The sequence below is a fragment of the Archocentrus centrarchus genome, chromosome 21 (assembly GCF_007364275.1).
Source record: "Archocentrus centrarchus isolate MPI-CPG fArcCen1 chromosome 21, fArcCen1, whole genome shotgun sequence".
NCBI classification, from domain to species: Eukaryota; Metazoa; Chordata; class Actinopteri; order Cichliformes; family Cichlidae; genus Archocentrus; species Archocentrus centrarchus.
In genome coordinates, this window is record NC_044366.1 from 30,478,183 (window position 1) to 30,504,036 (window position 25,854).

At 39.4% G+C, this 25,854-nt stretch overlaps 2 protein-coding genes across 3 annotated transcripts; one reads left to right on the forward strand and one right to left on the reverse strand.

The window, feature by feature from the left end:
• Positions 1-266: 266 nt before the first annotated feature.
• Positions 267-14,022, reverse strand: tgfbr2l (transforming growth factor beta receptor-like). Of its 2 annotated transcripts, XM_030757984.1 has the most exons (8): positions 13,890-14,021; positions 8,691-8,847; positions 6,606-6,814; positions 5,641-6,389; positions 3,803-3,940; positions 3,531-3,672; positions 2,378-2,505; positions 267-1,941 (listed from the first exon to the last, which is right to left on the reverse strand). In XM_030757984.1, the coding sequence occupies exons 1-8, from the start codon at positions 13,942-13,944 to the stop codon at positions 1,771-1,773; spliced, it is 1,749 nt and encodes a 582-aa protein (XP_030613844.1). In that variant the 5' UTR covers positions 13,945-14,021; the 3' UTR covers positions 267-1,770. The 2 variants fall into 2 exon arrangements, with proteins under 2 accessions (XP_030613844.1, XP_030613845.1); XM_030757985.1 differs by lacking the exon at positions 8,691-8,847 and having other exon boundaries at positions 13,890-14,022.
• A 2,213-nt stretch (positions 14,023-16,235) lies between these two features.
• On the forward strand, positions 16,236-24,660 carry LOC115800980 (alpha-aspartyl dipeptidase). The gene is made up of 8 exons (XM_030758649.1): positions 16,236-16,612; positions 17,788-17,876; positions 19,401-19,475; positions 19,598-19,677; positions 20,815-20,988; positions 24,005-24,064; positions 24,172-24,254; positions 24,481-24,660. The coding sequence occupies exons 1-8, from the start codon at positions 16,518-16,520 to the stop codon at positions 24,545-24,547; spliced, it is 723 nt and encodes a 240-aa protein (XP_030614509.1). The 5' UTR covers positions 16,236-16,517; the 3' UTR covers positions 24,548-24,660.
• Positions 24,661-25,854: the final 1,194 nt, after the last annotated feature.

The following is a 25,854-nucleotide window of genomic DNA, read 5'->3' on the forward strand; positions in this document are numbered from 1 at the left end:
ATGTCAGTGTAAACCAGAATCTCAGAGGAAGGTTTCCAGCCCTGCCACAAAGAATTAAGGCTGTTCTGAAAGCAAAAGGGGCTCAATCTCAGCACCAGCAAGGTGCACCTAATGGAGTGGCAGGTGAGTGTATATTATTAATAGCAATGTCTTTCAGAGGTGTGACTGAAAATGAGAAATCACACCAATTATTCAGTCAAAAAGAGTCAAAAATTCAAATTTAGTGATTTTTTTTTATTAAACAGACATAAACGTAGGAAAGAGGGTTTTTTTCTCTCGTTTATTCATAAATGTAGATTATAGTCACATAACCTACATTAATAGGTTATAGTATATGTCACATATTACAGCCACTATAAAAGAATAATACCATGACAAGACGGAGACCAGCTCCAACAAAATGAATCATTGTTCAAACAGTTGAGCGTGCAGCATCTCTGCCAGCAGATCTCTGACTGTTTCAGGTGTCGCATCCCCAACAAAAGCAGGTCTATCATTTAAGTCAAAGTCTTTGGCTTATTTCTGTGCCCTCTGGTCTTCTGCCAGAAAAATCCAGGAAGCAACAAAGAGCAAACACTTTGTGATTTGTAATAAACACACAGTCTCTCTGTTGGGCGCCAACGGCTGCATTCACACTGGCAGATCACTGCACGAGAAACATGAGAGTGCCGGTCATCTTCGGTGCCCAAGGAAACAATGGCACCGGGAGGGGGGTGTGCTTGAAATATCCCAGAAACTATAAAACCTAACAATGTATATAAAATTTGGGGCAATTCATTTCTTTATGATTGTCCTCCATAGGTGTATATAAAATGGCAACAATGTGACCGCTGGGTTGGTAGTACAGTTTCAGTTCCATACAAAACGTTTGCACACACAGCAGTTTTTTTTTGTCATACTAGATTTCCCACCATTTTCTTCTATTTATTTTTTCATCATTGTGGGACACTTTTAACTCCTTTTCTTCACATTTCATGTGGGAAAGTTAACACTACTTAAAATTCCTCCAGAAGACACCAGGGAACAAGACGAGCAGTTTAACATTTAGTGTAGAATCAGCTTCCGTTTTGACATATTCCAGTCTGCACCAACGTGGAAGATTTAAGTGGCATTTCCATCAGCACGGCTAAAAAATCATGTATTCATTCATTTTAGCTCCTAATCGTTGCCTTCTCAACACCTGTCTTCCATCAGCATTGGTGGGGTCCAGGGCTCGTGGGAAACCGAGGTTCACTCCTTTCAGGAGCCGTTGTGGTGGTTCATTCCCCATCCACTGTGGCTGATTTAAATTTCATCCCCTTAAACTGGATCTGCATCAGGAAGAGACTTCTGTCTTTGCCATCTGGACCAACTGAGACAAGTTGCATGTTTTGAAGCGGTACACTCATATGCTAATACTGAGCTATTAGATGTTCTTAGGTATTGTAGCAAATTTCTAGACAGTCAAAAACTGCACTTCTGTAACTCTAGTTTATTTTCTTGCCAGTTTTAGTGACTTATTAGTCCCTTCTCTGTCTCACTGAAGATAAGCAGAAAAACCAAGGTTACTCTGACAATGTAAACACAGCCACAATGGGATGAAGTAAGGCTCATAAAGAGGGATCCATTGTGAAGCAGGGAATCAGAATGCATCCGTGCCGCCCTTTCAGCCTGGAAGAAAAGAGAGGAGATGGAGCACAAGGAGAAGGAGTGGGTCTCGTCGTGTCAGGCTTCTCCTGCTCCCTTTTTTCTCTCTGCTTCATCCTCTTGCCTGAGTTTCACCTACTCTTCTTACTCCTGCCTTCCTTCCTCCTCTTCCTCCTCCTCCTCACCTCCCACCCTCTCATCATCTTCCGCCAGCTCCAGGGCGCTGAAGCGCTCCACCACGCAGTGAGCCGTCAGCCTGGCCTCAGGGTCGTGATCCCAGCATTCAGTGATGGTGGAACAGAAGATGTTCATCCCCTAAGGAAGACCAGAGTTAGATACAAAGGTTTCAGAAGACACAAAGCAGTGATCCCAGTGTGGAGTCTTAAGTGTTCTGTATAGTAAGTGCAGTAAAGTAAGTAAAACAAGCATTAACAGATATAGAGACACTGAGTTTCTGGAAACATTAAACATAAAGCCTTTGTGTTATTTTTTGAGTCTTTATCTTATTAAAACATCTCTTAAAATCTGATTTGGTTATAATTAGCATAAATTTGAGTATCTTTGTTATTGATCTGCATGTTTTTACACCCTTGAATAAACCAGCTCACTTAGAAACGAATTACCTGGCGTGCAATTGGCTGAAACATGACTGGGCAGTAACTACACTACTCCGGAAGCCTAAACTCAGTCAGTTTCTTTGTTTCTACAGAATAATGCAGTGATTTTTATTGCACTTTTACTTTTTACTGACCTGGTGCTGCATCCATGCTGGGGGGATGTCCGGGCGTCCTCGGTCTCTCAGCACCAGGTCTCTCATGCTGTCCACACAGGGCTGCTCGCAAACCTTGGAGCCAAATGCAGGCTCGTAGCTCTTCACCTCTGCAGCAGCACACACACATATATCAGAAACCTTTTCTGCAATGGGAGTTCATTGACCTGTAACTGAACTTGCAGCTGCTGTCACAGGGTCTACCTTTATTTCAGCTGTACTCCTCCCCCACACTTTGGAGCCAACTTCCAAGATCTAAATTTCTGTTCTGAACAGGAGGTAGCGCTAAATCAAGTTCCAGGCACTTCTAAGAGGTAGTAACCATCATTTCACTTTTTATGCGTATGTCAACAAATCGAGTTTGTGTGAAACTCTAAAGAATGGTGAAAAGTGCAAAGAGATTTTAGACAGATACATAAATCTGAGACCATCTATCCCACGCTGCAGAGACAGAGATCCAATCGTTCACACTTTGTAGAACACAGTGGAAAAATAAAGCAGAATTAAGCACCTTTACCCTACAGATACAGGTTCTGGAAAGGCTACAGGTCATTACATTTCTGTAGTGGGAATGCAGTAACATATTGCATATGTTAACCACATTAACGACAAACCCAAACTGTAGGCAAGGAAGGTACTTTTAGCCATGCGAGATCAGTTTTATACAAAGAAAGTGAATTGCAGCCAGGGGGCGTTACGCCGTGAAACAGCTACTGAAAGTCAAACCCTTTGGTTTTGGTTCACTTCCAGTCAAAGCAAGCATACAAAACCAGCTCCACAAAGCTCTGGACTAAACTAACTCCACCTCTTCATTCATAAAGGAATTCTCCATCTGTCCACTGTCCAAGGTTGCATACTGCATCTGCTTTCTTTTCTTTTTTCTTTCCCTTCTTTAGTGCAGCAAACACAGCAGCACACGTCCACATCATTTTGTTTACTTTTTTGGTCATAACCTCCTTGAGGACTCAGATTGATCACCTTCTTCTTAACATAGGACTGCACAGTCAGCATGGTGACTGGCATCATGTCCTTATGGTCCTGGCCCTAACTTAAACTGTAAAAAACGTGGGGTGGCAGGTCGTCTCTATAAAAGATTACTTCTCCTGATATATAGAAAACACAGAAAAAGACATACCTCCAATGGAGTGGCAGCGAGAGGCCATCTCCCACAGGACCAGAGCCATGGAATAAACATCCATCTGTTTAAAGGCCTCGAGATCCTCCAGGTTCACCCTGGACTCAAGGACCTCAGGAGCCATGTAGCGAGCTGTCCCCACCTAGACAGAATGATAAATCTTTTTTGATGGCATGCAAACATTATATCAGGCAGGTAGGCATAATAGTTTGGGTCATCAGTGCATTTAATCACAACTGAAAACAAAAACTGCACAGATCTGTACTGATTACCTGTCCACTGTTGGCATAGTCATCGACTGTAAGGGAAAGGTCCAGTCTTAAAGCCAGACCAAAGTCACACAGCGCACACTCCTTCCTGCTCTTTACCACAATGTTACTGCTCTTCAGGTCCCGATGAGCAACTGGCACCTAAAGCAACAAGAAATGTCAAAAGGCATTCAAAATACATTGATTAGAAGTGGAACTAATCTATAAAACACTGTTAGGTCTTGTGGTTGGTATGTATACACTGAATCTACCTAGCCTGAAGGTATTTTGAAAAGTCAGGTAGCAAGCCCACAGTTTAAACCAACAAGCAGTTTGTTTGTTTGATGCTTACAGTGAAAATAGTGTCCAGGTGCACATATAGATTCAAGAGATGCAAGTTTGAGCTTCTATAAATGGCACAAAAGGTGAGAAACTACCATTTTGCTGTGATCCCATTGCCTGTAGTCTGCTAGTTTAGCTTAGCTTCAGGGGGTAAGAACCAATTATAGGGGGCTTCCAGTACAACCTTTGGCTTTTGTTTACATTTGCTGGTCACTGTTTATTAGTAAAGAAAAAAGAAATCAAAAACTAAAAGCTAAATTGCCACTGGAACCTCATTGTGCCCAAAATCTCGCTTACAGATTCCATAAATTCATTTCAGATGGAGATCATTCTGTTTGCTGAATTGCTGTGGTATTGGTATCTTGGTATCAATCACAAGGGTTTGTGATTTCAGACAATGTATAATTTCAATCATTCACCCACTATGGGTTCAATGAACTGTGTGCTGGTCATTTTTAGATTGGATGCACCAGTCTACTACCTGATAATGCAGAAATACATACTTGTGTCCGTAAGCATGGGTATTGGGGAAAAGCTATACACCAAGACATTGTGTATGGCTGCCAAGATGACATAAATTTTTCTGTCTATCTGGACTGAAAACATAAGATTTTAGGTAAGCTTCACTTTGGCAAATACCATAGTTGTCACCCCCTAGTGATAAATGTATCCAGTGTGGGTTAGGTGTGGTATTTGTCTGGGTCAGGACTTAGTCATAAATCTGATCTGGCATTCTGTGAAAGACCGCAGCTGTGTGTAAAAGAGCCAAAGATAAAACGTTTCAGTCTCTTTTCTACTGGCTTTTTTTGTAAATACAGTCTCTCAACTAGCATTTCTTTCATATCTCTTATATATATTCTCTCATCTGCTACAGCAGTTAGTGTAAGAAATCGAAACCTTTGTAATGTAAAAATGGGGTAATTCATAAACATGCACAACATAAAAAAATTCATTACTTTTGTTTATCGTTATATCATTAAAACTCACCAATGCAATGTGCTAAAGTAATTTTCTCTTCAATTTTGACATGTAATGTTTGAAGTTTAATAGCTTAGTGCCCACTCTGCTCTGTCCTGAGCTGCTCTTATAGACACTGAATGCAACCTCCTGATGACTAATGATTCATTTTATTATTTTCAGAAGTTGCCTTCTTTTCTCGAATAATCAGGCCCCATTGTATCTTAAAGACCTCATAGTACCATATTACCCCAACACCTCGCTCTCAGACTGCTGGCTTACTTGTGGTTCCTAGGATACTTAAGAGTAGAATGGGAGGCAGAGCATCCAGCTTTCAGGCCCCTCTTCTGTGGAACCAGCTCCCAGTTTGGATTCAGGAGACAGACACCCTCTCTATTTTTAAGATTAGGCTTAAAACTTTCCTTTTTGATCAGGTGACCCCGAATAACTCCCTTAGATATGTTGCAATAGGCATCAAGGTTTTCTTAATTTTGGATTCACTTGAACTCTTCGTTGGGATGGTCAATATTAATGGATAATGGAAGATGATAGGTTGAATTTACCTTTGGTAGTCCACTAGGTGTTGTGTCACTATGAAGATGAGCCAATCCTTTAGCAATGCTGCCTGCCATAACAACAAGTTCTTCCCAGCTCAGTATGTTAGCTGTGAGAAAGTCCTGCAGATTTCCAAGGCTGTGATAGGCCAAAACCAGCCAGTAGGTGCGGGGGGTGTGGCCTGACAGGCCCCTTTCCTCAGCTGCTAAGAACTGAACCACATTGTCATGCTGTAGCTCAGGGTCAGCAAAGATGGAGCACTCGTTTCTCCATGAGGCGTACTCCAAGGCTGGAAACACCTTCACTGCCACGGTTTCGTAACTGTTAACGCCACCTTTCTCACCCTGTAGCAGGCGTCCCCTCCACACTTCAGCAAAGCGCCCCTTCCCCACCAGCACATCTAGTTTGATAGGCAGCAGTTCAGCCGGTTGGCCCTGCCAATCGGTCATACCACTGACAGTGTCATTGTTAAGAGGTTGCACCTTGGTGTTAGACTCATCCCCTTCGGCATCTGTCACACCTCCTCCTCCACCTTCTCCCTGAGCACCCAGGCCACCACATGGTAGGTCCAAGGCCTGGTAGAGCTCAGGGGTGCGTTTGGCGGGCCAGTCGGGGCATGCAGATGGAGCTGGTTTGTCAGGACGGCGTATGCGGTAGAAATAGAAGGCAGCAATGGCAGCTATAGCCACCAGGATAGGAGGCACCAAACTAACCACCACCACGGGGATCACATCCTTACTTTGGAGCCGTGAGAATCCTGCAGGAACAGAGGAAATACTCACTACTCATCCTTCATTTTCTCGGTTAACCACTGATTCAACTACCTGTTGATTTTTTTTTTTTTTATCTATCCATCCACCCAGCTGTCCAGCCATCATTTTATTATGTTCATATATTTATTTTATGATCCATTCATGCATTTATTCTTCCCCACGCCTCCCTCCCACACCCCCTCGTTCCTCATTCTCTTCACCATTGGCTCCCTTGTCGAAGACAAGTTTGTCGTTACATTCGTGTTCACCCCGGCATCCACAGACCATCATGGCATCATCTGCAGGCTGTGGGACCATGTGACACTCCCTGGAAGTGAAGGTCAGCAGCAGCTCAGGGTCAACACTATCCAGTAGCAGCTTTGGGTGGTGACACATCGTGTGCACCGTCATTGTGTCATTTGTCTTCCTCCTGGAAGAGCAGACAAAAAAACATAATATAAAGGAATGTGTACGAATATTTCAAAACGCTCAGATCTCCCTCTCTCCAGGCACTTCCTGATGTGTTTATTTTTATTCCTTTTTTTTAATCCATTCATATATTCATTAAGACAGCTCTGAATGAGAACAGCAAGGCGGTCTGGTAGTTAGCACCATTGCCTCAAAACAACAAGATTGTGGGTTCGAATCTGCTGCCCTGGGCGCTTCTGTGTGGCTCGTGCATGTTCTCCCTGTGCTGGAGTGGGCTCTCTCTGGGCACTCTCGCTTCCTCACAAAGATGAGCATGTTAGGTTATTTGGTGATTCTAAATTAGATTAGATCCTCTGTGTTAGCCCCGCAACAGACTGGCAACCCCTCCAGGATGTACCCCCCAATCACCCAGGCAAGTTGCCAGTTTGAATGTGGGCTAACACAGAGAGACAGATATTCAAATTCATAATGATGGCCAATTTAGAATGACCAATTAACCTAACATGCACCGTGGGGAGAATCCATGCAGGCATGAGGAGAACCTGCAGAGCTGGTTGATTCAGACTCAAATAAAAGTTAATATCATTATTTGCAGCTAAACTAATTTTATTTACATTTTATAGTTATTTCAGCCAAATAAATACAGTAAATTAAATACAAATAAATACAGTAATAAACACAGTAAATCAGAAAACTATACTTGTACTTAGCTGCAGTACTTAGGTAAATGCAACTTTGAGTCTACAGACTGTGTATATTTGCCCTGAATAAACCAGTTTTCTTCTCCTCTTTTCTTCTGTCAGTTCCCTATCGCTGGTTTCCTTCAGAAAGCTGGGAGGATCAGGCTGGTCACGTGAACAGGAAATGAGAGGGGGGCGCAGAGAGGGGATCCCAGAGTAGGACTGCTATCCAAACAAAACTACCAATCAGCAGAAACTTTCCAGTCATGAAGAAAGCAGTAGCAGAAGACTAGTGTGAAGGTTTGAAGCTTCAGAGGGTCTCATAGAAAAATTAACTAACAACTACAAATAAAGCCAAACTGTGTGTGTGTGTGTGTGTGTGTGTGTGTGTGTGTGTGTGTGTGTGTGTGTGTGTGTGTGTGTGTGTGTGTGTGTGTGTGTGTGTGTGTGTGTGTGTGTGTGTGTGAGTGTGTTTCATTTCCACAGCAGCGTGTTGAGAGAAATCATTTCAGGATGTTTGGTAATACTGATCAACACCATACTGAAGCGGCTCAGCTGTACTGTTCTCTGTTTTGCTGGCTCATGGGACACAGCTGAAGAATAACAATGTGAGCACGGTGGTGACAATATAGCATTTTTATGGATGTCAAAAGCTTCAGGATATGTTGTACTCAACAATTTACAAACATTCAGCCGGGAAAATGGAGTAGAAGTAAAAATACTGTGTAGGTTTTCTTCTACTTTATCCTTGTACGTCATTATACTTTACAGGAAAATGTTTTTTTACTACACCGATTGTTGGATTTCTTCACAGGCCCAACGGACATGAAACAACCACAGTGACTCACAACTCCAATAACACAGCAGAAAGACACAGATTAATAACAAAACGCATAAAAACCACCACAAAGAAACATGAAACAACTGAAAAGAGAGACAAAATGGCCACAAAACATACAGCCCCAAAGAAATGAAAATAACTCCAAAGATACACAAAACGACTGCCTGAAGACTCAAAGTTGTGAGTTTGCATTAGAGACGTTTGCACAGTCAGACAGAATTAGGCCTGACACAGCTGCTGCAGACAGGAGTTAAAAAGGATGCACTATTAGCCCTAAACGATATCTGGCTCTTGATTCCATGTGCTCTTAGAAAAAACAAGTGAAGGCAATGTAAGCTACCAAAAAAGGGTCTCACCATATAGCAATGCAGATCTCTTCGGTGGCGGTACAGAAAGAGGTCAAGTTGCAGTTACTAAAGCAGATGCTGTCTTTGCACACTGGACTGGACGCCTCACACCACTTGCATGCATTGAAGCTCAGGTGGCTTAAAGACTGGATAATGACTGGAAGACCTGCAGAGAAATAGATGTAGCAGCCATGGGAATTAGCAAAGAAATTGTGTGGTTGGAAACCTATGTTGCTACAAAGCCTGTTTATATTATTCAGCATTATGCTCGTGCTTCCACAGATGTGCCCATGCTGGACCATGGATAACAAGCCAGATGGTCTCACTCCTCTATGGCCTCATGGACATGGCATCCAAGTAAGTCCATGGGTCCAGAGATCTTAATTGTACAGGTGCTGGTCATAAAATTTGAATATTTCAGTAATTCCATTCAAAAAGTGAAACTTGTATATTATATTCATTCATTACACACAGACTGATATAGTAATATATCAGTCTGTGTGTAATGAATGAATATAATATACAAGTTTCACTTTTTAAATGGAATTACTGAAATAAATCAGCTTTTTCATGATATTCTAATTTTATGACCAGCACCTGTATGCGTTGCTTGCGATGCATGGCAGAGCTTTGCAGACAGTGTTCCTGAGCGTATGCAGTGATTTTTTTTTTCCCCACTAAATCATGTCTGATTTTAATGCAGAGCTGCCTGAGCGTTCAAAGATAACAGCCTTTCAGTACTGGTTTCCAGCCTTGTACCTTGTTCATGAGGGGATGTCTTTGGATCATCCTTTAATGACGTTATGTATCACTGTTTGCCTGCACAGTTTCTCACAAAGCGCTTAAGCTCCTGCCATCCTTAGATACTCATGTTACTTACCTGATGCCAATAATCCTAATTATTTGTGGGGTGTGTCATCATTTTTCAAAAAACGTTTTAACATTTAACATGTTTAGTTAATAAGCAGCAAATAATTTGCACAGTGTTCTGAGTTTTGTGGAAATGGATCAGTGAGGGTAAAAGCTCAGGTTTTATATGAGACATAAAAAAAGACTCCTCTAATAATCCCTGCCCTACTGCTAACGCAGAAATCCTACATAACAAATAGTCAAATGATATCATGATATTGTTTAGTTTACAGAGGAGATTAGCTTTCAGGCTTAAAACCTTTGATCATTGTGTGATAATATAATACCAGCCGAAAGTGTTAAAGCTAAATCGCAAAGTTCAAAGCGTCCTGCTGCATCTGCTCTGCCACGCACAGACTCACACAGAGTGCCTGTAACTTAGAGCAGGATATGGGTGTGTCCCTTTGGAGCAGAAAATTGTTAGCGTCTCAAAGAAATAAACAGAGTTTATTTTATTGTGTGTGCGGTTTTAGGCTTCGGTATTTGTAGTATGTGGTTATTTGTCTGTGGAGTAAGTCAATATCTGTGCACTACATTTGTACTTGTGTATGTGTGTGTTGCTCTGCCACACTGTCATCCCACCCAGATGACACAGAAATAATACCTCAACCAACAGACAACACACTGTACTTGCAGCTTTGTGAGTTCCTCACTGATATAATGCATTTCCTCAGCCAAGTTTAATAATGCTGCAATGTACTGGACACTTTGTATCTACACAGTAACCAGTAATGAAAGCAGTAAAATGAATAAGCAAAGGGTAGAGTGTAGGACAGGGTATGATATTTATCCTTCAAATGTGGAGCAGCAATCCTAGCGTTGCATGGATATCTGTGTAAACATGTACACAATTACACACACAAATCCAACCACAATGTATTATAATTAGATATGCTCTAAACACACATACAGAGTAGTACACATAAACACACAACACTTCATTAACTCTGTAACACACACACACACACACACACACACACACACAAAGCTGAAGCAGTTCCAGATGTTTCTTCCAAACTGGGCCAAAGACAAAGGAAGAAAGCTTGAATCAGCATCACAGGCTCTGTGTGTACTCAAATGTTTATCTTTGTAAGGGTCGCTATGAGTTTTAGAGATTGGGAATGTGGACATTTGTGGAAAGTCAGGGAATTTCAACTGGTCCTAATTTTGGGACCGTTCAAAGGTTCACTGAGTTCTAACACTGCCATACAAAACACTACAGTTGGTATAAATGCAGTACATAAACATTGTAGACTAATGTTAGCTTTGTAATGCTGTCATTATCATTTAAAAAGACTACCAATAAAGGCTACTGTCTAAAAAAAGACTAATATTACTCAAGTAAGTCCACTGTGCTTAAGTAGGCTAGAGTACAGTTTGTTTTCAGGTATTTCTTATTTTACTTGAGTACTACCATTTACTCCCACTGTAATTTATTATACTTTAGGTGGGACAGCATGGTTCCCACCTTTTAAAGTAATAATAACAGTAACGCTGAAACAAAAATTAGAATAAACAGACAAATCACAAATAAGCAAATATATTGGTTGCTCTCTAACAATGATTTTACATATTTAATTAATAGTTACTTGCAGTTTTGAGTAGTGATACACCAAAATCAACAATAATCAACATGTAAATGATGATGTATCATCATGTCATGATGTTACTCAGCAATACTGTAGTTAAAGGGCCATTTGTAACAGCTGTAACATATTCATCCATCAATAGCTATCATGCAAAAAAGAAAATACCCACAACAAGTACTTTTATTTTTGACATTTAATTATGTAAAACTTCACATGCATGATTTTACTGCTAACAGTATATTTACATGATTGAATTACTGAAGCAAAAGTTCTAAATACTTCTTCCACCCTCTGAAGTTATAATATGGTTGAGGTTGAGGTTATGGTTAGGGTAGGTGGCCTGGACTGCATTAAGGCCCCTCAAAAACTAAAAGTACACACACACGTGTGTGTGTGTGTGTGTGTGTGTGTGTGTGTGTGTGTGTGTGTGTGTGTATACGCCTCCAGGAATAAATTGAAGCCAGAAGTGAGCTGCATCCAGAGCCAAGTTAGCATCCAGCACTCCTCCCTCAGAGGCTCATGGGAAATGTGAGTGCTCCATGCTACTCGGAGGAGGAGGCCCTCCCTATCACAACTCTAAGTTTACACACACAAACGCACACACACCATCATGAGTTTCATGTGCAGCATGTCCAAAACGAACTGATTTTAGCTGAATTAGTTTGACAGGAAAATCTGACATTTATGAAAATACATTTATCTGCATCTTTGGTGAGATGTTCAGATTAGTGCTTGTCTTAGCACTAAGACTATACACAGGGAGACTTCAAGCCTGGCTCTGAGTGGTTCAGGAAGCAGAATATTTCTTTGTAGCACTGTTATGAACTCAAAACTATCAGTGATTTCAGCATTTCTACCCAACTTCCATTTAATCATTTTCTTGACTAATGTTACTAAACACAGAAGCAGGACTCTTCTAAATATTAAGTTTATGATGAAACTACTAGTTAATGGTATTTCTGTTTTGAATCTAATGATAAATTTGAGTGAGGTGACATAAACACTTAAGCATTATTAAAAGTCTGAGTTGTTGTTTCCAGACTTGAGAGCTTATGCTGTTCTGATCTAAAATTTGACTTGAAATGACTCAGTGAATGAATGACTACGATAGAGGCTTCCATAAACTCTTTAAATAAGTAAAAAGTGTCCTGTGCTGTGTTTGCCACCAAAGGAACATCCTGTTAATTTCATTATTGTTAAATATGTGCATGTTGTAGATCTTTGCACTTTTCATATTTGACACAACAGACACAGTCCCTGTATCCTTTTTTCCTTCTTTTACGGTGATGATTTACAGATCATTTTGTGGATCATATTTTCAGTTGCACTTTAACATTTTGTCTTTATGTGATTTTAATTATTTTGTGTACAAACAAAACAAAAAGTATCTGAATCCCCACATGGGTTGACTGACTTTTTTCAGCACTGCCTTTCTACTGTTGTCACAGTGCTTTTTTATTTTATATATAATTATATATACATATTTGTTGTTGCCAATCTGGCTGTCTTTCCATGAGGTGCATTCTGTTCAATTTCTTCTATACGTACAAGAAAAAAAAAAAACATGGGAAGGAGTTAAAGACTATTTCTTTTAGTGCCAGTCTCTGTCTTCTCCGATGTCTTAAACAGTGCCAAGAAGTGACTGTGTGTGTGTAGCCATTCATCAGGACTTTCAGATACACTCGCGCTTTGTTAGATATGAGATAATAAGCTGCTTTAAACAGGATTTGCATGCATAATGACAGTAATAGAAAGCACATTTACTCAAACACAACACTTTAGAACAGGATCCATTTCTAAATTTCAAAAGCAGTTACCGTACGGTTTACTGCGAGTTCTGCCTTAGATTAAAATACGCTTATTGAGATATATACAGTATGTTACAAGAGTAAAGCTGAAATATAATTTGTTATAGTTTGTCTGCCTTTTATTGACAATTGCCAAAGAAAATGAAATTTGAAAATGTTGACCATTTCATGCTTTTATTTTGAAATATTTTAACACCTTTACTCTGTTTTCACCTGTTTGGAAGTTTGAACTATTGATATAATAAAGCAGTCACTGTTTTACAAACCAAATAGTCAACCTAACCGATCAGCTGGGAGACGTACTAGGATATCAAACTGCGCAGAAATAGTGTCAAACACAAAGCTCATTAGCTGTAATAAATTAATTGTATAGTATTATCGTTTGTATAATGCTGACGTGGGTCATCTTTCTGTACTCTGTACTTTTTTTACATTTTTAATTAAGTATATATTTTCCTGTTTATACTTGAATACTTTTACTTAGGTGACATTTTGAATTTAGGACTTTTATTTTAGCAGCTCCAATAGGAAAATATCAAATCAAAAGAATCAGACGTCAGTCCCCTCCAGCTGATGATACTTGTATCAGCTGTGTACTGCTGACACTACACAAAGCTGTTAAACACATGAAGCTACTATTGTTTGTGTACTTTTACTGTTTACTGATGAAACTGATACTTACAGCAACGGAATATTCTACTTTTAATTAGTAATACTTGCGTATTTCTCACACGTTGTATTGTAATTTTAACCAAGATAAAGGATCTGAAAAGCTTTTCCAAAACAAATCCCCCCCCCACCCCCCCACCCCCCCACCCCCAGCCCCGTGTCATCCCCTCCGCTCGGCCCTGCAGCTCCGAGCAAAAGACAGAGAAACAGCCCAGAGATCAGGCAGCACTCACGGGCAGTCAGGAGGACGAGGAGCCCGGTCCAAACCGTCCGGCGCTGAGCCATCATCTGCCAGCAAAGTAAGCCGATGAAACTGAGGGGCGCTCGTTCAGTCGGTGTGTCGGTGCTTCGGTCTTCAGCGGAGAGCCTCTCATGTACGCAGAGGAAGGGAGGGAGAGTCCAGATGTTTTTCATCCAGATGTGGACAGGCCCCGCCCCCTCCTGCTACCCTTGTTTCTGTGTCTCATTTCTCCACATGTGACACACAGCGGTGGAAGTAGTCCTCAGTCAGTGTACAAGTGCCGCATTACAGCAGAAGAGCTGCTTTGAAAGCATTCATCATCATACACTGTTATATACACGCTGTTGTTTTTATATATGATTTTATAAGGATGGATTTTATTAATCTCAATGCTTATTTTAATGTTTGTTTTCACACCCATTTGAAAACAGAAAAACCACCATAAATATGATCTAATAAGGGTTTTTTTGTTTGTTTGTTTTAATTGGATTCAGTATTTACAGACACATATTTAGAAACAAACACTAGCTGTGTTTCTATAACTTTACAACACTTTTTTTGGGGGGGTGGGATTTATTATTGGTTTTATTTAAATGTTTACAAGTACATTACAAAAACAAAGTATGATGGTGTGTTTATGATTTGCGTTGTTTCACTCATCATTTTTACTCATTTACAGTAAGGTCCATGAGTATGTAAACAGTGGTACATTCATAATTTTTGCCATGACTGTGGATTTGAAATCAAACAGTGAAGACGTGACTGAAGTGCAGACTGTCAGCTTTGATTCAACAGCACTGCAGATTTATTTCTGAATCACAGAAGAATAATTTATTGATAAAACAGAGTTCTCCTAATTTCTTTCTCTATTTTTTGGCTTATGTGTTTTATTCAGGTTTTATTATGTATGCATTTATTATATTTTTACATTGATTTTGTAGTTACAGAAAGAAAGTAAATTAATACATATTTTATTACATTAAATTTATTTTCTTATATTTATTTTCATGATATAATTTTACATTTCACATATTGAAAGCAGGAAAATCTGATAAAACATTAAACAAACTTCTTAATCCTGTTTTAACAGCCTAAATTCAATCATTTTATTTAGTTAATTTAAAAGTTCCAGATAAAGTGCAGAGAATTGTTATGAACTAATTTTGAGGATTTATTTTTTCATAGAGCAAAATCAAAAATGTATTGTATTGCAGTTATTGTTTTTCCAGTTTTTTTCTTATGTCTCACAAAACGTGCACGTGCAAGTTCTCTACATTACAGCTATTTATTTTGTCACTGTTCACCTTTGTGTTGTTTCGTGTTGTTTTTATTAAAATCTCAGTCTAGTGTTTCATATGTTTCTGCTTTCAAGTTTCAAAGTTTATTGTCATGCACACAGTAAAGACACGCTTCCCTCTACAATTAAATTCTTTCTTTGCTGTCCAACAACAGATGCTAAAGATGCTCATATAAAATACTAAACAATTACAAAAACAGCATATAAGCCAATAAGCCATGCACATATTTATTAAACCAATGTGAAGAAGAAACAGTGTGTGAGACTGTGAGCACTAACAGGTTTATTCGAGCTCATTAGTCGGGTTATGCTCAAACCGCAGTGCTGTGAGGAATCACTGACCTGCAGCTTAAGTCCATGCTGACACATGGACTTATTTGTATTTTGGCTAAGCATAATGTTTTACTACCATTTCACATCCAGCTTTGTTATTAGTGAGAGCTGATTTCATAAAGTCTCACATTTTTTTTTTCATCATGTCCCACTGATGCTGTTGACTGGGTCACTAAAGGAGGAACAAATCTGAACTGGAGATAAAGCAGTTTGTATCAGAGTACAAATACAAATACACTTCAAATAGCTAAAGCCAATAATAGTATATTTCTTGATTGCACCGTCTGCTTTCATTTTTTCTTTCTATGAAGCCCTTTGTACACCTGGTTGTTTCAGAAAAGTAGGAAAACAAGATGCAGAGGAAGCAGAAACAGCTTTTATTCTTAATGGACCCATGAAGCACAACTAACAGATAGAACTGGGCAACAGACAAGAAATAAGAAGCTTTAATTTGATATCACTGAAGAGGAAAGACAAAAAGAAACTTTTATTCTGAAGGAATTTTACTGCACTTTAAATTTTGCTTTTTCATCTGCGAACATTACACTGTGAACATGTTTTTGGAAAGTGTCAGAACTATTAAAGAAAGAGAGCAAAAACGCATCCCATGATTAACAATAATGATGAAGACGCTTTTATTTTGATATAACTGAAGAAGAACGAGAAGCAGATACTTTTATTTTGAAAGACTTTAGTTGGAAGGGATAGTGTTGTTTCCGCTAGTAGTAAGAATTGATAAATCAAAACTGTTCCTCATAAAAAGTTTTAGTTAGGCCCACATTAAACTTAAAGCAGATAAGTCCAGCCGCACCGTGAGAGTGGCACCGGCAGGTGAGCTTCAACCGGCTCACAGGTGAGCTCTTCTTCGGTGGTGCTCTCAGTGTTTATAACAGCCAGTCAGAGTCACAGCTGAACTGTGACCCCGGACCTCTGGACTCCGCCGCAGGGAAACTCGTGCAAGTTTTCTTCAGTTTCCCTTCTGGAGCCAAGATGAAGAGGAGACTTCTGCTGGTGTCCAACTCCACCTTACACGGCAGTGGCTACCTGGAGCACTGCCAGCAGCACATCTCAGACTTCTTTGGAAGGTAAATTGTGTTTACGGCCGCTGGTCATCTGTCGATGGAAGAGAAAGCTGACAGCAGAAAACAGGAAGTGCGCCCAGAGTCACGTGACGTGCAAATGAATCAAAGTAGAATCCACCTTAAACATTTTGATGGGTTTTTTTTATTATTATCATTATTTTGTGTTTGTTCAACAAACGTCAATGTATTTATATGTGTATCAGAGGTGGCAAAAGTTTTTTACTTTAGTAGAAGTACAGATAAATACTTCGGTGAAAGCTGAAGTACTGATTCAACGTCTTTTCTCAAGTAACAGTGAAAAAGTACAGGCTCTGAAATGTACTTCAGAAAGTAAAAGTAGCTCTTTGGAGGACGTTTCTTTCTATTTTTGTGTAAAGCTAACTGAACCCCGTGCTTTATTATATAATATAAAAAATAATAGACATGGGAATACAAACTTTTTTTTTTTAACTTCGGCTCCACACCAAAACAGAAAAATGAGTACAGTCAGGGTTTACTGTTGGATTCATCGGGGGAGAAGAATCATTACTCAGTAATTTCTATTGTGAGCTCCAGTAGATTCTCTGTGTACAGGCTGTGATCAGCTGACCTGTGCTGCTCTGAGGTTTACTGCTCTGTGTGGATTTACACAGCTAAATTCAACAAGCAGATGTTTCACAAGCTACAGTATCTGTTCCCAGGATTTCTGAAGGTGGTGGCATGGTAGGGTGGGGGATTTGGATGTGGGGGTTGGTAGGACAAGGGCCTAGGAGACCTCTACAAGAAATCTGAATATCTGATCATAAATAAATATGGTGTTTAAAACTGGAGCTGAAAAACAATGGGCACAGTTTTTCTGGCTCATGTTTTGCCCTACACCCTCATATACAGTAGATGTATGCATTCAAATTCAAATTATGCTCCACATTAAATCTGTAATGGCAAACGCAGCTCTATGAATGTGTTTGAAAACCCATGTGACTAAAAATTGTAGCTCTGTAGAGCACCTAGAAAATGTACTTTATGTAATGATATAGCGTTAAGGACAGAGGGCACTCAAATGAAGTATTTTTCACTTTGGTAAACAGACATTTACGACTGTCCTTGAGGTAGCATTCTTATGATGGTCATGTAATCCACTCCTGTCTGGTCTTCATAATGATTGCCTGAATCTGTTTGTGGTTTTGTGTGTATTTCAGAGATGTGAAGCGGGTGCTGTTTGTTCCTTATGCTCTCCATGACAGAGACGCCTACACTAAGTTAGCCAGGGACAAGTTTAAGACTCTGGGTAGGTTTGTGTAACAGAATATTTTTGAATCTCATAAACATGTCTGTTAGTATTTATACAGATTTATGCAATTATATGTTTTGTGTTCATGTATAAAAAAGGCATACTTATTCAAGGGCACATCTATGTTTTATATTAATTTATCATTTGAGGTAATATTTTGAGGCCCATCCAGAACAACTTGAGGTGATTTGTGATTTGGCGCTATGTAAATAAAATTGAATTGAACTGAACTGAACTGAGTATATATTCTATATTTTGTTCTGGAAGCACAGTATTCTATATATCTACAATTTTTTATCCATCCATCCATCCATCCATCCATCCATCCGTTCATCCGTTCATTTTCTGCCACTTATCTGGGACTGGGTTTCTCAGGCAGCAGCCTAAGCAGAGGAGCCCAGACCTTCCTCTTTCCAGCCACCTCTTCCAGCTCATCTAGGGGGGACACTGATGAGCATAAAAAATATGAACAGAATCAATGACAAATGGCAATGCAGACTGCAGCTGAACATGGACCAAATAGCTTCTAACAGCAGGCCAGATACCCTATACTCCCAAAGAACCTCCTACAGGAATCCCCAAAGGACACAGTCAGCTTCTGTAAGTCTATACAACACAGAGACTGGATGGGCAAACTCCCACACACTTGAATATCCTCAAAAGGATAAAAGGCTGGTCCAGTGTTCCATGACTGAATCCAAGGTTTGACTAATGAACAGAATCTTCTCCTCAGTACCCTGGCATAGACATTCCCAGGGAGTCTGAGTAGGGTCAGCCCCTTCTAATTTGGTCACACCCTCCAGTCCCCCTTCATAAAGATTGGAACCACCACTCCAGTCTGCCAATCCAGAGGCACCACTGCAGATCTCCACACCACACTGCAGCATCCAGGGGCTTAAGGAACTCAGGGTGAATCTCATCCACCCCAGCCACCATGCCACCAAGGAGCTGTTTAACTACCTCAGTGACCTCACCCGTAGTGATGGATGAGTCATCCCCTTCATCTCCAGACTCTGCTTCCTTTATGAAAGGTGTTCCAGTTGGATTGAGGAGATCCTGAAAGTATTCCAGGTCGGGCTCCAGGGTAGGGACTTGGTAACCCTGTCCAATTTGGCTTAGGAGAGCCTACCAGGGGCAAATACTCCTGATATCATAGTCACTGGGATCACTGAGACACACAAACCCCTCCACCACAGTAAAGTGGTGATTTGTGGGTGTTTTATATGTTTTAAGTGTGTTCTTGATGATATTTTGAAACAATTTTCCCTGGATATTCAAGTGCATTTGTTGGTTTTCTGTGTAGTTTTCTTCTCTATATTTTAATGGACTTTGTGTATTTTCTTTTTTTTTTTTTTTATGCATGTTGTTGGTGTAAGTCAGCATATTTGGTGTATTTTTTTTCAACGCAGTCTCTTTATTTTCTTTTTGCATTTCCATTTCTGTGTATATGATAGTTTACAGGATATTCTTTGCTAGATCTGATCCAGCCCAGCATGTCATATATGTGTTTGTCTCCTGCAGGTTATGAGGTGGACAGCATCCATGAGGCCTCAGACCCTGTTGATGCTGTCCGGAAGGCTGAGGGCATTTTTATAGGTAAGGAACAACACTTCCTTTTCTGCTTCCTTCCTTTGGCTTCGTACTCTTATTCTGCGTTCCCGCCTGACTTCTTACTTGCATAATCTACTGTATGGAGATGCTAATGGAGGTATTTGTAGGCGGAGGCAACACTTTCCGGCTGCTGAAGAGTCTTTATGACAACAAGGTGGTGACGGAGATCAGGAGGAGAGTGATTGAGGTATCTTTAAGAAGGTTTTTATCATTGAAGCTTTTTCAGTTGTATAAGTGAAATATGTCAGTTTTATGCTTTTGTCAGTACTATAAAATCCATCCATGCAACCATCCAGCTTCTTGACCACTTATCAAATTCAAGTCTATTGTGGGTGTAAAGTTTATTTACAAAAGAATTATCACTCACTGATGCCATCTCATTTTAAGGTTTTATAATTAGTTGAAATAATTAGTTGATTGGAAGAATGATCAATCAGATATTCATCTGAACTCAAATATTTCATTAAGCAGTTTATTGTTAGAGTCCAAATGCATTAAAAAAAAAGGAAAATAAAAACACTGCTGATATTAACTGGAACAACAAAGAAAGCAAATACTGTATATATGTGTATAACGTATAATGTAACATTTTGTATATAGATTTATTTTTTGCATTTTATTAAAATATTTTTTAAATATCATTTTATGTAAGTTTTACATAAACATATACTATCTTATTATTTTTGGAAGGTTTTATATAAATGTAAATAGAGCCTTATTTATTTATTTATTTATTTATTAAAATTTTATAATAAATGTGTACATAAAAACAGAGCAAATGTATTTGATTCTTTCAAGACTAATTAATTATAAATAATTGCAGGAATAATCAGTACAGATAATTAAAGCAAGTGAAACCAATAAAGCCGGTGTTCTTACTTGGGTGGGATTTTAAATCCGTGGCTTTTGCCGGAGTATTTTTCTAACGTTTGATTATTTTTGTGATCAAATTCCCTTTTAGTGTTTTCACAGGGTAACGTGCATATATATACCTGTCAAGGTGTATCTGAAATCCCCTTAAAAAATAGGAAGTTTGAATCTTTCAGCTAAGCTAACATTTAGGAGCTGTTTAGTAATTGCTTAATTGTTTCAGAGCTTTCTCAAGAATACGTTGTGGGAAAAATGGCCCACTCAGAGAAGTTTAATTTTTTTTATTATTCATCGTTGCTGAGCTGCTGCAGAACGCATACCAACAATTCAGAATGTGTGCAGACTTCAGCAGTAGTTTTCCTCCTTCCATCTTGTAGTTCTCCTCTCTTGTCCTTGTCTTCTTGACTACTCCCTTGTCCCCTTTTTTTCCTTCCAATGGCACCTTCATGTCCAGGATGGTATTCCCTACATGGGCTCCAGTGCAGGCACTAATGTGGCCACCGTCAGCATCAGCACCACTAACGACATGCCCATCGTTTACCCTCCGTCCTTCTCTGCCATCGGCCTCGTCCCCGTCAACATCAACCCACACTACCTGGACCCTGACCCCACCAGCTGCCACATGGGGGTGAGTCGCATAATCTCAGTGCCTGTTTAGTGTGTGTGATTATTTTTTTCATTTACATTTTTTTTTGGGGGGGGGGGGTTGGAGGATTTTGTTTCTGCCTCTGCACAAGATCATCGTAAGAGTTACTGATTATCAGAGCTTGAAAGCACCAATTTACTTTATGACAATTACAGCTTTGGGTACTTGTTCCTGAATATTTCCATTTTCTGCTACTTTAAACTCTTATTAGATGACGCTGATTATGTCTGTGTACTTTGCTACAGATGCTCCAGCCGCAGCAGGCTGCTGATCCTTCAGTAAATTTACATCTAGATGAAACTGGTCAAATGTGCTCCATAAGGCTGATACTGTATACTTGGGTACATTTTTGTTTTAACTCAAGACTTTTACTTGGCCGGGAGCATTTTTTTTTTTAAATCCAGTAGCTGTATTGTTTTATCCTCTTTTGTCTTTCCACAGTTTAACATACTTGCTAAGCTGCTTCATTAAGTCCATTAAATGGTGAAGGGACTGGTTCTTATGTACAGGCCTGTGAAATCTAACTTAAGTTATTTTAATTTCAATTTTTACTTAAAAAAAATTATTTTCCCTTTTTTTTTTTTTGGTGTTGGTGGTCCTCATGTAGTTTTCATGTACTCATATAGCTAAGGCCCCCATCCAACAGTAAATCACTCATTGGTGGAGGGCAGAGCAGCAGATGTGTGCAGACTGTGACAGGCAAACTTGGAGAGCGGCTGAGAGTCCCGGGCCTCTAAAACCAGTGAGGGCAGCCCTCCGCCCTTTGCTTTGTTTCAGGCTGTATATAATTATTCTGAAAGCATAAAAAAATGTTTGTGAAGTGTGATGGTAATTAATGTGTTGGTGTTTTTCCATCACTAATTGCTCCCCATCAGTTCTTTCAATGATTAAAGCTCAGAAAATAGTAAAAGCTTGCTGCCAGAGGATGAACAGAAGTCCTTAATATGTCTTTTGTTAGTCCAGAATTTCATACTGCTAAGATTCTGACACTGTAATGATGGAGAGGGAAGAAAAACCCAAAACAAATCCTGACACTACAAAATCTGGAACTGAAGAATAATCAGTATTTGTCCTGGAAAAATGATTTACATGGGCAATCCGTTGTAGACATAAAAAAAAAAAAACCTGTCAAAAGTAAAAACGGGCACCACACAAAATGTTTTTTGTTGATAACCTACATAAACACAATTTTATTTTCTGTCAAACTGAAATGTTTTCATGTTCAACACCCTCTGGTGGTTGCGCTTGGTAATTGCAATAGTGACAAACGTTAAGAAACCGAGGAGTGCCATCCACCTATCCATCCATCCATCCTCTTCCACTTATCCTGTTCAGGGTCACTGTGTGTGTGTGGGGTGGTAAATGGACTAGTTCTTATATAGCGCTTTTCTACTCAGTCAGAGCACTCAAAGCGCTTATACAACATGTTTTACATTCACCCATGCACTCCCATTCATACAAGCACTTCCATGTTTACTAAGCTAAGTGCTTTTAATTAACTAACATTCACACACATTCATACTCCGACGGGACGGTCAGAGAGCAACTTGGGGTTAAGTATCTTGCCCAAGGATACATTGGCATGTAACCTGGAGTAGCCAAGAATCGAACCGCTGACCTTCCAATCAGTAGGTGACCTGCTCTACCTACTGAGCTACAGCCAAAGTTTTAGTCAGCTTTAGTGGCAAAAATGTGTAAGCATACATCTCAGAGTACATAGCTGCGTCCCTGTCCACATCCATTGCTTGTACGTTGGGCATATGTGTGTTCATTGCACTTCAGCAAATTCTGAGAAATAAAGCCTCGGTCGCCAAAGTGAGAATGTTTTTATTTACTGCGTTTTTGGAGTAATTGATTCCACTCTTACCACTAATTATTCAAATTAATTTGTAAAGACTAATACTATGACATTTAGAAATGACTAAAACTAAGAAGCATTTTCATCCAGAAAACTAAAACTAAAATGGTTGCCAAAAACAACGAGTCTGTGTGACCTGACAGAAATCTGGTGACATCATAAAGGAGCACGCAGCCTCCAGGTACATGTCAACATGGAACACTGGTAACATTCTCTTTATTATGGCAACATTACAAGGGTTTTTTCTCCCTTTAAAAGCTGCTGAGCTTCTCAGTTCTGTACTATAATGAAGCTCACAGAAGCACGAATGGCTCATCACATTAAAAGTTTGGACACACCTTGTAATTCAGTGGTCTTTCATTATTTAAAAATTGTCTGCATTGTAGATTACTACTAAAGTCATCCAAAGTCTGAAGAAATACATATGGAATTATTTAGTAAACAAAAAGTGTTAAACAAACCAGAATATGTTTTATATTTTAGATTCTTCAAAGTAGTCACCTTTTACTTAGATGACAGCTTTACACTTTTGACTGGTGCTGTGTGTGTGTGTTTGTGTTTTCCCAGTTGTCATAGGGCGAGAGGTGTATTTTTCAATAGTATTTATTTTTATATCATGTGGCACAGGCAGCACGGTGGCATGGTGGTTAGCACTGTTGCCTCACAGCTAGAAGGCCTGGGTTCTTGTCCCGGGCCTTTCTGCGTGGAGTTTGCATGTTCTTCCTGTGTCTGCGTGTTTCCTCCCACAGTCCAAAGAGGTTAGGTTAACTGGTGATTTTAAATTGACCATAGGTGTGAATGTGAGTGTTAGGCTGGTGACCTGTACAGGGTGTACCCTGGGATAGGCTCCAGCGACCCTGGACAGGATAAGTGCAAGATGATGGATGGATCATATCACATATTTGAACATGACTAACTATGACAGAATTGTTGCCAGATGCAACGTGAAAGTTGGTGCGGGTTAATACATCATACTTTCATTGCCATTTGTAGCAGCTGTCCTCATTTTGACTGTTATTTTTTTTGTTAAAAACAGAGCAGCCAACAATGATGTAATTTTGATCATTTTGTCTCGTCAATGAAGATATTTTAATCAGCTGTGGTTTTATCGCTAATGCTGTTCCCACTATTCTCATGTAGGAAACCAGAGAGCAGAGGATCACCCAGTACCATGAAGAACCCGATACTCCACGTGTCCTGGTGAGTGAGAGTGATGGGACCTCTTATTAATGCAGCCACAGATTTTTCAGGCCAAGCAGATAAACAACTTTTATTAGATCATTAAAAGTCCTCTTGTTTGTTTTCAGGGTCTGAGGGAGGGCTCTCTGCTGCTAGTGGAGGGAAACAAAGCCACACTACTGGGAACCACTAAGGCCAGACTGTTCAGCAGGTAACGCATCCTTTAGGTTGACCTGACATGATCGTAACATAAACCAATTTCAGATCTACATTGTCCCCACAATGTGACTGTGGAACCAGGGTCTCCACAACATCACTAGTGAAAGTATAAACACACAAACGCACCATTTGAGAACCTGAAATGAGTCCAGTTACTCCAGTGACCAGTAAATAAAAGCAGTATTTCATTTTTTAAATGTTTTGTGCATGTGTTTCAGAGGGAAGCCCACAGTGGAGTATTGCCCAGGCAGTGACCTTAGCTTCCTGCTAGCAGATGCACACTGATCAGTCAAATGGAAGCAAGAAGTGGAGCTCACCATGGAAGGAATATTTGTGGTTGAAACAGAATAAAGATTTTAAGGAAACATCTAGCAAATCTCTCCAGTAAATGTTATATGTTGTAGACATTAGTGTTGTACCTTCCTGGCATGAGCTAATCTGCTGTTTTGCAGGCTTTGTTGGCGTCTACTGCAAATGAAAACCACAGCAGGGGTAAAAAGATCAGATCAACCATTTAGTCTGTAAAGTGCAAATTTAAGTGCAAATTTCCCCCATCATTTACATGTGATATAATTGGAAGATATGACTGTTTAAAGATATCACGGTTTAAATTTAAATATATATATATATAATTTTTTTTTTTTTTAATGAATGAATGATTCTGATATATCCTGATTTAAAAAGAAAAAGGATCACTCTGAAATACAGAACAAATGTGAACCAATAAGTTTATTTTAGTTTAAAGGTAAAATCATCTGTTTATGAAATCATTATTATTGTTTTTAATTCTCTATGTGAAAGAATACATACATCGAAAAATAGTCAATATTTTCTCAGGGCAGAAAGAAACAGCAATATTAAATAGAAAGACTGGCTTCAAATCACTCATATCAGTCAGTTCAGGAGGCTTTGACTTTCCCAAATCTTTTGCATCGTCCCTCAGGACAGAGTGCAGAGGATGAGGTCATATCCAAGATGTTAGAACAGAAGTAAATATTTTAATGATGTGCAGCTTTATGGAGTAATTTGAACTGACAGATTGAAGTAAATTGATTTCAGTCCAACTGAATCCTGGCAACAAGAAACATGTAGATTTGGCCTAGTTTGCACACAGTCAACCTTAGAAAAATCTTTATGAAAAAGTTTTAACAGTGCAGTAAAGCCACTCAGTTTGACTACCTTATGAGATGCCACTGATCTAAGATCAGCACTCATACCCAAAACCACTCATTTCTTAATAAGTGTAGTCAACTTAAAGGCCTTAAAAATGATACTATTTAAAAAGTTGTGGTCCGATACAAACACGACTCTTTGCTTAAGTAGGTGCAACAGGAAAAAAGGGATGTTGAAAATATTTGTGCGCCAACAAAAATGTATCAACATTTCACTCAAAATATGATTAAAGCAGGGCTGCAATGTTTATTCTCATTCCCCTAACAAGTGCTGCCACTTATTTCCTCCAACTTATTAGAACAAACTGCCATCAAATTATTGTAGACAAAGTTTTATAACAAAAACATCTGAATAATCAATATCGACTAATCGTTTCTGTGTTTAAGTAAACAACCTTTCTGTTGTAACTGCCTTTTTAG

Coding starts and splice junctions, on each gene's coding strand:
- tgfbr2l (XM_030757984.1), bottom strand. CDS start 13,944: ATGATGGCTCAGCGCCGGACGGTTTGGACCGGGCTCCTCGTCCTCCTG. Junction 3,673..3,802: donor ACTATGCCAACAGTGGACAG/GTAATCAGTACA, acceptor CATTCTGTCTAG/GTGGGGACAGCTCGCTACAT. Junction 2,506..3,530: donor TCGCTGCCACTCCATTGGAG/GTATGTCTTTTT, acceptor GTGCTGCTGCAG/AGGTGAAGAGCTACGAGCCT.
- LOC115800980 (XM_030758649.1), top strand. CDS start 16,518: ATGAAGAGGAGACTTCTGCTGGTGTCCAACTCCACCTTACACGGCAGT. Junction 16,613..17,787: donor ATCTCAGACTTCTTTGGAAG/GTAAATTGTGTT, acceptor TGTGTATTTCAG/AGATGTGAAGCGGGTGCTGT. Junction 24,065..24,171: donor CCGATACTCCACGTGTCCTG/GTGAGTGAGAGT, acceptor GTTTGTTTTCAG/GGTCTGAGGGAGGGCTCTCT.